This window comes from Eutrigla gurnardus, assembly GCF_963514095.1.
Source record: "Eutrigla gurnardus genome assembly, chromosome: 17".
In the NCBI taxonomy this organism is placed as follows: Eukaryota; Metazoa; Chordata; class Actinopteri; order Perciformes; family Triglidae; genus Eutrigla; species Eutrigla gurnardus.
In genome coordinates this window covers 11,441,780-11,458,376 of record NC_139928.1, presented here as the reverse complement: position 1 = coordinate 11,458,376, position 16,597 = coordinate 11,441,780, and the positions used below count along the sequence as shown (strand labels likewise).

General features: G+C 43.4%; 1 protein-coding gene across 1 annotated transcript in view; it reads left to right on the top strand.

The window, feature by feature from the left end:
- gabbr2 (gamma-aminobutyric acid (GABA) B receptor, 2) overlaps nucleotides 1–16,597 on the top strand; it is a 146,039-nt gene that overhangs the window by 94,956 nt on the left and 34,486 nt on the right. The window contains exons 9-13 of the mRNA XM_084032891.1: nucleotides 3,601–3,681; nucleotides 4,420–4,570; nucleotides 4,864–4,996; nucleotides 6,629–6,736; nucleotides 9,575–9,697. Coding sequence (XP_083889017.1) covers nucleotides 3,601–3,681; nucleotides 4,420–4,570; nucleotides 4,864–4,996; nucleotides 6,629–6,736; nucleotides 9,575–9,697 — 596 coding nt within the window. The remainder of the gene's footprint in view (nucleotides 1–3,600; nucleotides 3,682–4,419; nucleotides 4,571–4,863; nucleotides 4,997–6,628; nucleotides 6,737–9,574; nucleotides 9,698–16,597) is intronic.

The window sequence follows — 16,597 nt, the reverse complement described above, 5'->3', positions numbered from 1 at the left end:
TGATCCTCAACATGACCCTATCATCTGTCCTCAGCCTCTGATCCTCTATTTCACCCTGCCAGGCGTTCTTAGTCAGGGGCCTCAATGGCTCTTATTCCCACTGTCTCTCATGGGGATAAGCGATAGCTTACTACCAGAGGTCTTGATCACAGTCGCAGCCCCTCTAGTGCAGATTTGAAATCAGCACACGGGTAGATAAGGAAACATGGCGTTTGTCATTCTGTCATGAGAGGAGAGGTTCAATTATATACACATATACTGTATATATAACTTGTGATAGATGTGGGTTAAAAGGGTAAGATGTTTTGCATCTTTAGAGATAGATGATATGATTTAATATCCACAACATCCCTCAAATTAGAATTAATTTCCTGCTCTTCTATCATCTTCTGCAGGAATGTGAACTAGTAACACCTTCACTGCTGTCAGTTTACCTCCAGGCAATCGTCTTCTCACAGCGCTTTCAATTTAAATAGCTCACGAGAATATCATTGAACTGTACCACCAGTGCTTTTAAATGGAGCAGCATTTCTTTTTTCATGTTAAAATTTCACAGATCTGACATGAAACAAAATAAAACCATGAACTCGATCAAAGCCTAAAAAAAAAAAGACCTAATGTGAGCTGCATAGAAAAGAACTCTAATTAATGTATTCACATTTTTTACAAGTACTTCTACAAAGACGGGTCAGAATGTGTTGAAAAAAGGTTGTCTGTGATTCGGCATTATAAAAACGGTTTTACCAATGAGCTCCTGCAATCACCACTTTGATATTTGAGTTTTCAAACCAGCGTGAGTCTCGGCTCCAAAGAGAACACGCTAGCTGTGCTGCAGTATGCAGCTGAATGAGTGAAAAACACATCTAATCTTTTCATGTATCAATAACTAGGTACCTTTACTTTAGTACAGTCACAGATATTTAATACTACTATTTACTTTTTTATGAAATCCAACAAAATGAATACTACACTGTTGCCCATAAAGTTGGAATATTTTTATTTCAAACACAATCCTCTGTTTATTCCTATTTAAATGCATCAGTAATCACTATTGACCAGGTGCAATGATTACATGATATGTGTCCCAATGACCCAGGTGAAATTAATTCATTTTGTTTAGCGCTATAAAAGACAAGACATTTGCAAATTATTCCAACTTTATGGGTGACCCTGTATAATATGTAATGATATAAATATACATAGAACAGTGGATGTGTATAAATCGTGGGATAATTGTTCATTGGCCATAATCCCGATGAAGGAAGGAACCAATGGGGGAGATTGTGGCTCATTTATGTGTCCTTACAGTTCCTGAACAATCATTTAGCTGTATTGCATGGAGGAATAAGCAATATCAGGGTTGGATACAAATACGTTATAGTTAGCGGGGTAAATTCACAGCAGTAAACAGAAATAGATTATCATATCACCAGCCTTATTCCTACAAGTTATCAAAAAGGCTTCCCACAGACTGAGCGACAGGTTGAGCTTTACCAGCCCGCTGCAGCCATGAATATTCCCCGTGGGCTCAGAGTGCTGGGATAGTATTTTAGCATCTCAAAGGAAAGAGATATACAATCCCCTCTGCTGTTCAGATCCTCACAAAGAACGTGGTCCAGGAAACATGTTTATTGATCCTCGTTCAGCACGGAGGAGTTTGAGGTACACAAATCCCCGATTGTGAACGCGCACGGAAATGTAACGGTTCAGAAAGTGTCCGACCGGCCCGTCTGACATTTTCAACATTTGCTGGCGCTTTGATGCCAGAATTGAAGATCAAGTGAGGTGATTCACAGAGAGGAGAGGAGAGAGGGGAACAGGGTGCCCTCTGATGCCGCAATAGCTGATGTTATCTGTCATTTTGCTAGTCAAGGACAATGCTTGCCGAGGAGTTCAATGGGCCTATAACAGTGATAACAGGGAGAGGCAGAGACGGATTTGTGCGTGCACACCGGACGAAATTGCAGGTTGTTTGTAGTGCTTACAGAAAAAAAAAAAGAAAAGAATCAGAATAATCTGTCCCCTCTTCGTGTCCCCTCCTTCTCTCTTCCCCCGGTGCACACTCTAAGTGAGTAATCTTTATGAGGGACGGCGAGTGAAGCCCAGGCTTGTCTGACAAGGTCACGCTTCCTTCAGTATTACACCTGAGGGATGCGTCGTCGTGTCTAAAAGAGAAAACACTAAATCTGGAAATAGCTTCGTTTGAGCAGAACTCCACAGAGACGCAGCTCCTGGTGTACAACAGTTTACAATCCCTTGACTGTATCTAATACAAAAGTCAATGTATATTGAAATATAAATACAGAGGTACAGATGCATTTATTCATAATAATGTCCCCCCGCAACAGTCTGCATTTGAAGTCTGCTCTTATTTTTCATGTCGTTATCCGTTAGATATTTCTGATTTCTGCTCTTCATTGCCCTTTAAGTTTCCTTGAGGTAACATAAAATGATCATTTAGACTGTAAAAAAGTAGAGGACACTCTCCCGTCCATATTAAGGTTCCAATTTAGAGCTACGAATTGGGAATCTTAAAATATAATCTTATTGGATGCCTTAAAATTCTGTGTCCAGGTTAATTTATCATATTACTAATGGGTTTTGGAAGACCTCCCTGTGATTTGAAGCTCTCTCAGAGGTCGTACGCCGTTGCCAGATTGAATAGCTTAAAGCCGAACATTTCTTCACAATATCCAATAAGTGTTTGAATTAGATTGACTCCTAATGTTACAGTTTCACCGACTTAGGATCACTGGTACTGTATTATAAACCTTTGATGCCTCTATTTTTTAGCTGGCTACCAGGAATATATATGACCCACTGAAAAATCAAGCTGGAAAACCCTAAAACCGTAGCCATGAAACCAATTGATGGGCTGTTGGCCATGATGTAATACATAGCTTGTAAGTCTGTCAGTCTGTCAGTTGGTTGATCCACTGTTTGAATCCCGACTGAATCATCCCAACATCTACTGGATGGATTGCCACATAATTCTGCTCAGACATTCATGGTCCCCTAATGCTTTAGTGATCCCCAGACTTTCCTCTAGCACCTCCATGAGCTTCACATTTGTGTTTTTTATGGGGTTAGTGAAGTGTTAGTGGGGTGAAATAAAAAAATCAAAAAAATCAAATGGATTGCCGTGACATTTGGTACAGACATTCATGTTCCATTCGTGTTCAATCATGTCGTCATATCTATGGTGATGCCTTAACTTCTCATCTTGTGCCATCAACAGCTCAAACTGTCTATTTGTGAGATGCTTTGGTTGATGATCAATCGCTGTCATATACTGATGAAACTAATGACAATCCCTTCATCCTCAGCTGCACTTAGTGCTGATGTGAGTAGTCGTGCTGATGATTTAGTACAAAGCACCACTTCATCTCTCAGAGCTGCTAGTATGGCTGTAGACTTTTACACTTAAAACAAATTTCATACCGCGGATAAAACAAATTGCTTTGAAAGTGAAAAACCAGTTCAGAGGGTGAAAGAAAAAGCGCATTTGCATCCAATCGTCAGCTTGGACAGTTAAACTACTCGTATTTAGTCTAATGTCTAAATATTTGTGTGTGATTGTGTGTGTTTTTTTTTTAACAGAGGGCCAGGAGGTGAAGGTGGGAGAGTACAACGCAATTGCTGATGTGCTTGACCTCAACAACGATTCAATAAGGTTCCAAGGTATGAAAACGGCCTGTGTGTGTGTGTGTGTGTGTGTGTGTGTGTGTGTGTGTGTGTGTGTGTGTGTGTGTGAGTGTGAGAGTGTTGACCCGGGGACATAAAACCTACTGAAGAAGAAAAAGGTATCCTGATGGGTCTGATGTGTGTTTATATACATGTTAAAGGCCCATCACTTAGAACCTCAGTACTCTGTCGTTCACTTGCTCACTTGAACCCAAACTCTCCCCCACACACGTCCATACTCAGACACCACCACCGCTCCGTATAGGGACTTACCACGCTCCTTTACCACTCTAAACTGTCCTCTGTCCACTAAATTATTCATTAGTCCATTTTTCACCCCTCCCACGTTTGCCTGTGTTGACATACTTAATAAGTTGTTCAATTCCCCTGGCTATTCTCCCCTTTCTTGCTCTTTCTCCATCTTCTCGGCCTTGCCCAACGTAAAGCAACTCTAGGCCAGTGCCATCGAAGATGCTTGTTTTTCCACATCCCCTGACCACAGTAAGCGGAGATGTATAAAAATGATGCCAGTGCAATCGATTGGCACACTGGCGGAGAAAAACAGATAAGAAAGTGCAGTGGATAACCACAATAACTTGACTTGTGGTGCATTGAGACACATCCACTCAACCAGGGGGAAACCAAGGACCAGCAAATTGTTCTTAAATAATTAGAGAGAAACCTCACTGGCGGAAAGTGATCTTTTTTCCATATTCTACCTCTTCTTCTCCTTAGGTGTGGAGCCTCCCAAGGATCGCACGTTTGTACGTCTGCAGCGGCGCCACATCAACGTGCCCCTCTACAGCATCCTGTCCACCATCACTATACTGGGCATGCTCATGGCGGGGGCCTTCCTCTTCTTCAACATCAAGAACCGCAACCACAGGTCAGCTGAAGCACGGCTACAAGTAGGAGGATGGAGGGAGGGGGTTAAATAGATAAACGTATGGAAGGAGGGGGTTGATTGAAGGACAAGAAGAATCAGGGGGAAATTGAATGGTATTGAAGTGAAAGAATGATGATTAAACTTTCACCGTCTGCAGGTGCGTCGTTATTTCACATTTTCACTCTCCTCCGTATCTGAATGTCACACTGAATATGGTTGATGAGAAGAACCTATTGTATTTTATTCTATTCTGTTTTAAAGCATTGTAATCTAATCGTTGTGTTCTCTTCCAGACTAATCAAGATGTCCAGTCCCTACATGAACAACCTGATCATCCTCGGAGGCATGCTCTCCTACGCTTCCATCTTCCTGTTCGGCCTGGACGGGGGTTTCGTCTCTGACAAAGAGTTTGAGACCCTCTGCACTGTGAGCTCCCTCAACACATTTCATGCATAAAATATTTAATAGAATTTGGGGCTTGCTCACCGTCATATTCAGTTCTAATTGCACTGTTGCACCTGGATAATAAAATAGTTGTGGACATGAGCTAAAGCAGAGATCTTCAACAGGGGATCCGTGACCCCAAGGCGGTCTGCAGAGTCACTGCAGGAGGTCCACGAAATTATTTGATCCCAAACTTTTTTTCTTCCAAAAATGTCAATACGTGCAAAAATACACATTAACAACCTATAATAATATCATCTATATCTTCTTATTTGTATTAGCATTGTATACATACATCATTACAAAGTGCTTTTACACACGGCACTACACATCATTATTGGTCTGGTTTAATAAGTTTATACAATATGTAATAGGGGATCACTCCACCGTGTCATCATCAGCTAAGGGGTCCTTGGCCTGAAAAACCTTGAAGTATATAGAATACTGCCGAACAATAATCGCATACACTATGTGACCAAGTCTATGAGAAAACTGATTGAATCTCTCCTTTCTGGCTCTCATTTACATTTACATTTAGGTCATTTAGCAGATGCTTTTTTCCAAAGCGACTTACAATAAGTACATTTGTCAAAAGAAGGAAACAAAGAAACCACAACGTATCATTGCCGATAAAGTAAGAGCTAAAAATAGAACAAGTGTTAGGTCCTCGTCTGAGTAAAGTAGTAGCTGTTCAGCAAACATACCTTAAGAACAACAGTGCTATGATCAAAGTGCTATAGGGTTTTTTTTTTTAGCTCTCGAGCTAGCGTGGAGCACATTAAGTGTCTGCCCACAGGTAGCATTACCCTGTGACTATGTAGATGCTGGATTAATTAAAGAGATTTGATGACAGTGATAACAGGTTTCTACGGAGACACCACCCTCCACCACCACACATGCAAGCTAGCGTAATGCTAGGCAGGGCAAGTCTCGAGCTGCCGCCGCCTGGTCCAAGCTTTGCTGCAAAGCCAAAAGTGTGTCACTTCAGACAAGCCTCTACAGCAAAGGACCACAGAGGTTGATCCATTCACCACCAATCAATATGTGCTGGTCTCCTTGAGGATGGATGGCGTAATTGTTTTTTGCTGTCTTCTTTACCCCGGTGCTCCTGTCCCTGCCCGGCTTAAACGCTCGCTCTAGATAGAGATAGGGTAGAGGACGGCAGGTGGAGAGAGCCAGGTGGAGCTGTGTGAAGGGTTTACAGTATGTGTCTCGCTGAAGGGGCTCACACACAGAGAAACAAACAAGTACACATGCTGCAGTCAGACATGTACAGTATACAAAAGCACCTCTGTAGCTATTTCTGGAGTTCATAGTCTTTAGTCAGATTTCTAAGCTTTAAAAACACGTCAGCAGTGTCTTTTGTGCTTAAGTACTTAGAAGTCTACATTTTGTTCCTCATTAAGATGAGTATGACAGCTTCCACGGTCCAGGATGCTATCCCAGAGCTCCACACATGGAGAAGAAAGAAGAAATCACACAAAGTCTTATTTTTAGCACCCTTCGCAATGCTATTTTAAATGAACTTCTTGAACAAAAAATGCAAATACCTGTCAGATCAGATGTTGTTTTAAGCCTTGATCACCAGTCTGTTTGTTCCTGTTGTTCTGACAGGTTCGGACTTGGATCCTCATTGTCGGGTACACGACAGCTTTCGGCGCCATGTTTGCCAAGACCTGGAGGGTGCACGCCATCTTCAAGAATGTGAAGATGAAGAAGAAGGTAATGAAAAATATGCTCTATTTAATGATAACTGAGCGTGATCAAAAATCTATTAGCCATTATAGGTGTATATAGGATCTTTTCCAAACTGTGCATTTCTTATTGCACCATGTCCATCCGTTGAATGGGATAACTACTGTTTCACAAATCCACAAACGTCTCCGTTAAACATGAAGACGCCTCCCATGCCTTTTGAAAGCCCACCGCTGTGTGTGGGCGCTTGTAGTCACACTCGTGCTTTTTAGCAAACACTGTGAAGGACTGGCAGCCGTGGCACCTGCTTAGAGAATCTTCTCTGTGGAAAAAAAAAGAAAAAAGATTCACATATACAAATGGCTTTTTAAACATCTGACACATTCTGTTTCGCTGGCCCAGTTATATAAAGCGGTGCCGAGCTCACTGAGTGTGTAACTGTGCTTGGCCGTCGTTTTTGTATTTATAGCTCTTGCTCTCTCCCTCTCTTTGTCTCTCTCTCTCTCTCACCATCTTGCATACTGGAGGAAGTGTGGGTGGCCTGCCAGGGTGAGAGCAGGAGGAGAGGGTGGAACATAGTGATGGATCAAAGAGCCGGAGAGGTTGGAGGGATGTAGGGAAGTAGTGGCAGAAGGGAAGGTGGAGAGACAGACGGAGGGAGACAAAGCAGGGCAGAGCAAGGGAGGAGACGAGGCTAGACGTGGCACAAATGAGGAAGAAAGTAGGTTGGACACAGCGATAAGAAAAAGGGGGAAGCTGGAAAAAAAGGGGGCAGAGTACATATGAAGATGATCCAGATTACGGGTTAGAAGCCGAGGAGAATTGCTGGCATTTCTTTTGCTTTTTAATTCATCTTCCTCTGAGAGTTGAGGCAAAAACAAGTATCGCCTTTGCCCTGACCCTTCACACCCAATAATCTCTGCTAACTCTCCCCTCTCCCACTCTTTTCCCCTTACTAACAAAGACGAAAGCAATTTTTTCTGAAGCAGTATTTACCCCGACATATTTCAGCCCTTAAACTTAAAGGTGTTTTCTCTATCGGTTCCAGGCCTGAGGTCTGTTTGCAGGACACACACTCCCTCCCTCACTGATTGAGTGGAGGTGTGTTGCCCTCAGTAGAGCGATAGTTGCTGTTGGCGCCCTGAAATCTCTGTCAGGGGGAGGGACAAGCACAAGTGTTAGCAATCTTTTCTCCAAACAGTGAGGCTGGAACCGCATATCTCACTCCGTCCCCCCAGCCTGCCCTCCGCCCTTCGTCCCTCCCGTTCACTGGGAGAGCGCAGATTGTAAATCAGGGGTGTGTTCGATAAGGGTTCCACTCGGCGGGCTCCAGCCGGCACTCTTTCACTCCTTAAAGAGCTCAGTGTCAGAGTCCGTGGGGGTGGGGGGGGGGGGTTGTCAATCAACATCCTCCTTCTCCAAATACACACACCACAGATAAACGTGCACACTTTCAAAACGCAACCCTTTAGCCCAAGGCTCTTGGTGAGGACACACACACACACACACACACAGAAAGACACACGATACGATACATGTAGCGTTAAAGTTCATGCTTGACCTTTAAAACAGTACTGATATCTCAAAGAATGCTTCAGTTTTTGAGGATTCAGTGGATGCTCCGTTGTCGAGAATAGAAAGATATATTTATTTCTGTATTCTATTCTCAGTCATGAGTAACTGAATGATTCTGTGTTTTTCTGAATCAAATTCCTCAGTAGACACAAACTGATATGTCTGAGTGCCAGTATTACTTACTGGGGGGAAGAAAACAGTAACACTTCAGGTAATTTGGAGTCATTGCATAGTTTGTCTGGCAGACTCAGTTGGCAGAGTAACATATCACAGTTGAGCAGATGGTCTCAAGCTTTTTTGTTGTTGTAAATGTCCATAAAATATCAACATATACAGTATATTACTGGTAGCTTTATCACAACAATTTTCTTGGTAGAATAAGATAATATTTTTATCGCCATAATTATTTTAATATACAGGTATTTTTATTCTCATCCATCTTGGTGTTTAATCATTTTCATTGGCTTTGAAGCAGCCATTTCTCCAACTCTCCTTCTATCGTCCTCTCTGTATCTGTCCCCTAAACTCTCCTAAAACGTTGCAGTATTTTGACAGGAAATGTCCCCCGACCTGCCTTACCCGTTGCCTTATGCGTTCAATGCCAGCACCATCAAAAGGCAGCAGATCAAAAACCCCCTCGTGCATTTTATCCTGAGTCCGACGGCGGATGGAGACCCGTGTGAGACCACTGTGCTGCATCTGGTCTACGTGATACTCTCCGAGCACAGTCCGGCCTGTGTTCCCTGACCTTTCCTTTGATCTGCCATTCCAGACAGTCAAACGTCATTATAAATAAAGATCACAAACAGGTCACAGCTTTCATCCCTCTAAAGTTCATGGTACAAAAGAGGAGTGTCGGTGGTCAACCGCCATGGCTCTTGTTTGGTGGATCAACAGCTTGCTGGCGACGTGATGTTGACAGACTGGATGTCCACCGGTGGTTCTCAGTCCTGGGCCAATAGAGAGCAATCTGCTAAATATACCGCATGTGCCACATTCTGGGTCTCTGATCCTGAACTAGTGCTTGGTCTTTGGGACTTTGGCTGGTTTCTTATCCTTGCAGGGGGTTAATTGTAGCCAAATGCAGTGTAATCAGTCCCCGATTAGATGTGAGAATGAAACCAGCAGGGCTCCACGTCCTGGGATGAGATTGGAATCACATAATTACAGTGGTCAATAAGAAATGACTAATTGTTGGCTCTACTCACACACATACAATTACATAACACAACCAGGTGTCTGCTTATTGGACTAATACCAGCATCTTATCCTGTTTCCCCCCCCCTCCAGATCATCAAGGACCAGAAGTTGTTGATCATCGTTGGCGGGATGCTGCTAATCGACTTATGCATCCTCATTTGCTGGCAGATCGTGGACCCTCTAAAGAGGACCGTGGAAGAGTACAGCTTGGAGGTCAGTGTGCATTTACACACGGCGTATAAACTTTCGCTCGGTGGTGGTTTTGTTTACGTCGATCTAACATGATTTGCCCCCGCTGGAAGAATCCCAGTGACACAGAAAAAAGAAAAGCCTGTGCGTGTGAAAACAATGTCCGCCTCGGGCTGTATCGTGAGCGTCTTTGTTGTGCTCGTTATTTTTGGGTCAGGATGTGAGCCATCGCTGCCTCCTGCGCTCCTCCCGTGGCCGGACATTTGCCAGCTTGGATGTGAGTCTTTGGCAAGGCCGGTTGGAAAATAGGCACTTGGCATCGCTTTCTCCTTGCTGAAGAGGTGGAGTGATGTAGAGAAGAGATGAACTCTGCTTCGCCCTGATTGGCTCGACTCAGATTCTCAGACTGGTGCAGGATTAGTCTAGCTGTGCTCCCCAATTGGCTAAAATGAACATACTGTAGCTTTTTGCATTAGAGGTTGATGGTGTGTGAAGTGTGTTTTCAGCACGGCATATTAGCGCGTAACTGTCGGTGGTATTAGGGGAATGAACTTTGTAGAATTATATTGGAAATGCACACAATGTTTATTTTCTCAGAGGATTTAGTTGCTTTGCTGAAAGTGGCAGATTGAGTTTTTATTTATTCCATATTTGTGTTGTGCAAAATATTATACAGTATGGCTATAATAGTACATCTGTCATTCTGTATAGCTTAACACTAAGGTGGGTTAAATGCTTGAGTCAGGAAGATTGTAGCCGCATATATTAAAATAGCTTTTTTTTTTATCAGCTCTCACCATTGAATAGATGGTTCAGTGCTCTGTTGGTTAAACATAAGAGGATGCAGAACGGATTCCTTCCTCAGTCTATTAAGTTGTTACCAAAAGATGCATTCTCATTAGGCCGAGGGCAACTAATTCAGTGTAATTGCAAAATGGGTTATCGAGCTGGTGCAGTGAGAGGTACTGTAAAGTTGGGATGGGAACTGTGTCTGACACTGAGCTGTTATTGCACTGCAGCTGGTTTGATGCCACTGAATGTATTAAGGTATGTGGCGACTATGTGACACAGAAAAAATGCTACTGAGGCAAGAAAGAGTAAAGAAAAAAAAGTAGTTTATTTTTTTTTCTTTCTTGCTTGTTCATTGGGTTCGTTGAAGTGATAATACAATTATTGAAAAATCTATTTTACTGCTATATATTATTCCCTTTATGAGCTGACAAGTACATCGATGGACCAGGAGAGATTATGTTTACTTTACTGCTACTAACAGCTGACAAGCAGAAGCAATTATTCCACTACAGTTGATATTAAATCATCTGTCTTTGAAGACCACACACTATGGATACTGCCAAGTGGAGATTTTCCCTAATGAGTCGTCTTTCAAGTCTCCTATGCTGCTGCATGTAGGCTACCAGACTGTTAACTGGCTCCCAAGGGACCAAGGTCCTCAGAAATCGACGGCATCGGTTGGATCCTCGTTGACCCTTTCTGCTGAACGCGGGTTATCAAAAGTTCACCGCAATGAGAGTCTCACTGTGGGTTTTTATGGCGACTTCTTTTGATTGTATCGAACGGATTTTCCTGTTGCTTGCTTGCTCGTTGCCAAGGTCTTGTGGGGGATGGAAGGGCGGCTGACACTATCTGGCACCCACTTTTGACTTTTTCATGTCTTCAATTAAAGGAAAACCCTGTGAAGTGATAAATAGTGCTTATCTCCTGTAAGATTACTATGCGTGGGTCAGCTTTTCTGGGGTTATTATTTCTGTCTTAGTCCTTGATGAAAAGATTCCTGTGGGAGATCTCTGAGGAAGAAACTAGCGTGGAGATGAATGATATCTCGCCAGACTTATTTACATTCTCGTGCTCCCTATAGCATCCTCTGAAGGTATACTTAGCACATTTGTACAACTCTAGACAAAGCCGTATTTCCTTTGTGATGATAGCCACTTATATATTTAAGCCTGCCTAAAGGGTGTAGCAAAGCCTTGCTTAACATATTCATTTGTGAATGTTGTCAGTGTATGCAGTTGGGTCCTCGTGGAGTATTCTCAGACTCTAAGCCCCCGGCCAGGGGAGAGTTGTGAATATATTAACCACTCAGTGCAGGAGTGTGCATCCCCCCCTGGGGTTGTGGATCTGCATGCCTGGGCCGAGGCAGAGACTCCACATGCCTGCCCAGCTTGCCAGATTTCCAGCACCAGCAGCAGTGGACCCTTGGGGTCCAGCTGTGGGAGAGGCAGGCCTGGAGCTCCTCTGGGCCTCCAGGCTCGTCAGGTGGGACCAGAAACCAGATGGCGACCCAAATACCCAGAAAGGGGGTTAAGAGGAGTGAGGGTTAAGGAAAATATTTCACACTATGGACAAACAGTGTTTATGTTGCTAAAAAATCTGGGGCAAAGAAGTAACATATTGCACTATAACCTGTGGCCGAAGAAGGATGGGCCTCGTTCAAACGGACATCATCACTGCATAAAATGACACAATCTCCTCATTCATTTTAATAGGGCCAACAAATCAGTTGAATTGGACTTACTGGATAAGGTTTAATTTTCTTTCCACTACCTGAAGAAGCATGCTTCCACCAACACAGCCCCTTGTGTGTTGTTTTTTACCGCTGTGCTATTTTCGGTCTGAACACTCACTTGGCATGGGAATGATTGGTTGAGTAGGTGAGGAACGGGACCACAGTGGATGGTCTCCACAGACCTCGTGAGCCGGTGAGCCTAGCTCTGACGGAGTAAAAGTAATTGGTGCAAGGAGAAGGACCATTAGTTACCCAGTTTCCTGTGAGCTCTCACATTATGCTAGGCCACCCCTCCCCCGTGTCTTCCCTCTGTCTGTTGTCTGTTGCTTTTCTTTTCTTTTTTTTTCTCTCTTCATGTCTCTTTCTCTCTCTTTGTCAGAATCTATTCTCCCCCGCTACTCCATCTCACCTTCCCCGGTGAAGAGGATCGGGAATAACATTGACCTTGGGTTCGCCGCGCTGTAACTACATGCTGTACCCAAGGGTGCGCGGTGACAACGTGGTGTTATTGAATTGTCACGGCGCTCGCTAGTCCACCACGTTTGTTGTTTGAACCATCAAACAGCAGGGTTTTCTTATTGACTCAGGGCCAACAATACTCACACAGGAGAGGTGCTGTAGTTGCCTTTTTGCCGTTCAGATACACGTGTGAAGACAGTGTGTGTGTGTGTGTGTAGGAGAGGAACTAGTACACTTAAGTGGGTACTCCTGTATGCAACCACATCTATTCCCTGTGGTCGTCACAGATACAGAGATGCCTGAACATTGCAAGTGGCTGTAGTTGAGATTTTTTGGTAAAAGATGGTCTCGCTCGTCCTGTGTAGCCAAAATGTAGTGGAAACATGGCCGAAGTCAATCCTGTGCGTCGCCAGGGGTGAACCCATTGCTCTGAATCCAGCAAGCTAAGCTTAATGGGCTACCATTAGCAAAACTAGGGCATCCCCCTTTGCATCCTTTATTAGCATTAGCAAGAAGATGAAACTGTGAAGAGGCTGACAATAGATCCTTGTGGAATATGCTTCATAAAACATGACTGATTTAATACCCTCCCAAATAAAAGTCGAGAAGGGCCAGGGATCATGTGGGGAGTTACGTCTTTGATACTGCAAAATGAGAGGAGAATGACCCTCGGCTCTTATTTTAATGACAGTTTACAGATGCTACGACTTCACCAGAAATGACTCGTGACCTTGTCCCCAACATCTTTAAACCCAGCCCGGCCTCTGATCTACACTTCAACATGCACTGAACATAAAACACAACAATTCAATAAATATGGTGATACGATTAAAGGCAACTTGGCCAAGATGGTTATTGCAACTCCCTGAATTCTTAGCGTTAGTCCGACCCCAAATCCTAACTAACAGGGAATGTATTGCATATCAGTGTCTTTTTCCCCCCCCCTGAGAGCAGGAATAGCTTCAGCTGCACCAGGAACATCCTGAGAATGCTGATGGAGACGTTGGGCCGCAGTGAGCAATTAGATCAATTTTGTGGCTCGTTAATAATTGAGCATTTGTTAATGGCGTGGATGTTTCAGCAGCCGGGCAGGCGGCTGCTTGCTGTCAGATTTAGGCTCACCATACTGACACGTGTTGCAGTATCAATGCACACACACGTTTGTTGCACTGTGTGTGTGTGTGTGTGTGTGTGTCCATATGACCTTGCGTCTCAGCCCGTGTACATGTGGAGCGTATGTGCCCACTCATGCATGGATGTGCCTGTGTGTTTACGTGCACACATTAACGCCCTCGTTTGTTGTCCCGGCATTGTCTCCTGCATAATGAAGGACAAACCGTCGAGAAAGGATGATTAGCATTCTGGTGGATCCTGCCGCAGACCCCTCTACTATAGACTGTCCTCTCATCCCCCCCCCCTCCTCTGTCATTTTTCCCAGCTTGGAAGCTGCTGCAAGCATCGGCAGGCACACGGGCTTATATTGCAGTGTGGCATCACCATGGCAACGGCCATGGTTTCTGACATCCATAACGCAGAGAGCTGCACTGTTGATCCACGAGACAAAAATAGCGGGTTAGGGCACCCCGTCAGGATGGCGACATATGCAAGATTTTAAACATCTATATAGCAATACATTGGCCTGGCTAATAGATTAAAATATACACTATACACTGGATGCATATTTCCACGCAGAAGTTTAGGGGACTCACACAGAGATTTCACTGCTTCCCTACCTCTGCTGTATGCAGTCGTGTGTGTGTGTGTGTGTGTGTGAGAGAGAGAGAGAAGAGCAGGGAGACGGGAAGTTATCCCAGTGCTTTAACAATGGACGCATCTGTTCCTAATATCATGGCGCTGCAGTAGCAAGCCAATGTGTGACTCATTTCTCGCATTAAATGTGGTAATATTCCTCTTCATGAAATGATTTGATGATGGTGAAATGATGGCCTCAGTTTCAGCCACTTTTACTTATGGCATGAAAACACATTCGGAAGTGGCCATGCTTAAATTACATTGCTATTTCTCTTGGTGATGGGCTGTGCAACACCATCTGTTCTCGTAATATTTACATACACTATTTTCACCGGATGGGAAAAACACATTGTTATTAAATCAATTCTAGAATAGAGGGGAAAACCATTGTTGGGAACAGAAACGCCGTAGGCAACACATGAGAAGGCCAGTTGTTGCATCGGTTGTTATTTTGAATAACAATTACGTCAGAGCAGGTTGGGAGGAGATACCTGCTGTTCATTTTTATTTGTGTAGTTATATCCTATATCGTACATATGTGGAGAAAGTTCTATTCCGCTACAGTTTGAAAACACATGGACATTAATACCAAGATGAGAGCAGAAATATTAACTTAATACATGGAGTTTGGGTTATTTTTATTTAAGCTTCAGTCGGCCATCTTTTCTGATAATCTTCGTCTTGCTTGTAATGATGGCTTTTCTGTGAGTTCCCTCACAGCTGCTCCCCTAAGTGAGAGGTTTTCTCACATCCAATACCCTCTCTTTTAGTTATTGCGTTTTCTTTTGCTCACCTAGTTGCTTACTGGGAACTCTCAGTAAGCAAGACTGAGAGAGAAAGAGAGAGAGAGAGAGTTCCCTTACTGGGAACTCTCTCTCTCTCTCTCTCTCTCTCTCTCTCTCTCTCTCTCTCTCTGCCTTTCTCATCTATTCATTTTCGTCCTGTTCTCCCTCGTTCCGTATGACGCTTCGCCATCAGAATTGTGTTACCCGCCTCTTTTCTATTTGCAGACCCCTTATTATTCCAAACCTCCTGCTCCCGTCTCCCTCTATTCCTCTCCTGCTTCTCCTCATTTGGCCAGCTCACACCCCATGGGAGAGCGCTGAAGAAAGCTGCGAAAAACAAGTTTTGTGGCAGCAGCACTGGTGGACAAGACTAACCTGAAAAACTGACCTCAAACATTCGCTTTTCTTTCTCCTCCATTTCTCTGCACCTTTCCTTGTCACTTCCTCTCTTTCTTTGCCATATTCTGGGATACTGGTGGAAGGGATACACCCAGTGGTTCCAGTAAGGTTTGTGTGTTGGGAGGGTGAGATGGGGAAAGCAGCCAGACATGTGTTTGTGGCTGTTATTGAGGTTGTGGTCAGCAAGGCAGAATGAATGTGCAGATTACTATAACTTTTTAAATGTTACTACAATTTCGATGTATCTTAACATTGCTCCTGTCCATATTGCAGTGCATATAATACTTTCTTTGATTGACAAAAAGTGTTTTTCTTTACAGTCTTATTGTGCGAAACCCTGCCAACGCTAAACAGCAATGTTTTAAATATAATAATCTACCAAATATATGTTGACACTTTCACAAAGACCATGCTTTTGTATTACTTGTGCACTAAATCAGCCACAACACAGCTCATCATTCTTCACTCTCAGATGTTGGCGTATCCTACAAGCAACTGAATGCGTCACATGTTAGTAAACAACACATTTACAATTATATTACCATGCAATGATAAGACAATTTAACAATCCCCATCTGTATGCATGCATTTAAATGTGCATCTTAAGCCCCAGTATAACGTTATTATGGTGGGTGGGAAGAGTGCGGATTGATGTTAAAATGATAGGTGAGCAATTGTTTACTGTGTTGGATTATTTATCTCAAAGTTTAAAGGCACGACCACTGGATATTTTTATGTGATACCAAAATGAACAGAATCTAGTGACCAAAGATAGGAAAAAACGCATACACCCCTGTATGATCCTTTTAGCACTGCAGTTATACACCCACACAGTGACGTTGTTAGGTCTCTTTTAGGGGGGCTGGAGCTACCATAAATAGTTCCCAAGCCCCCCAAATAATTTGTTTTTTTTATTTATTTACTATTTTTATTTATTTCCAGAATAATCTCATACTGATTAAAGGGTATACATATAGTTTTAGGAGTACAGCATCATAGTCT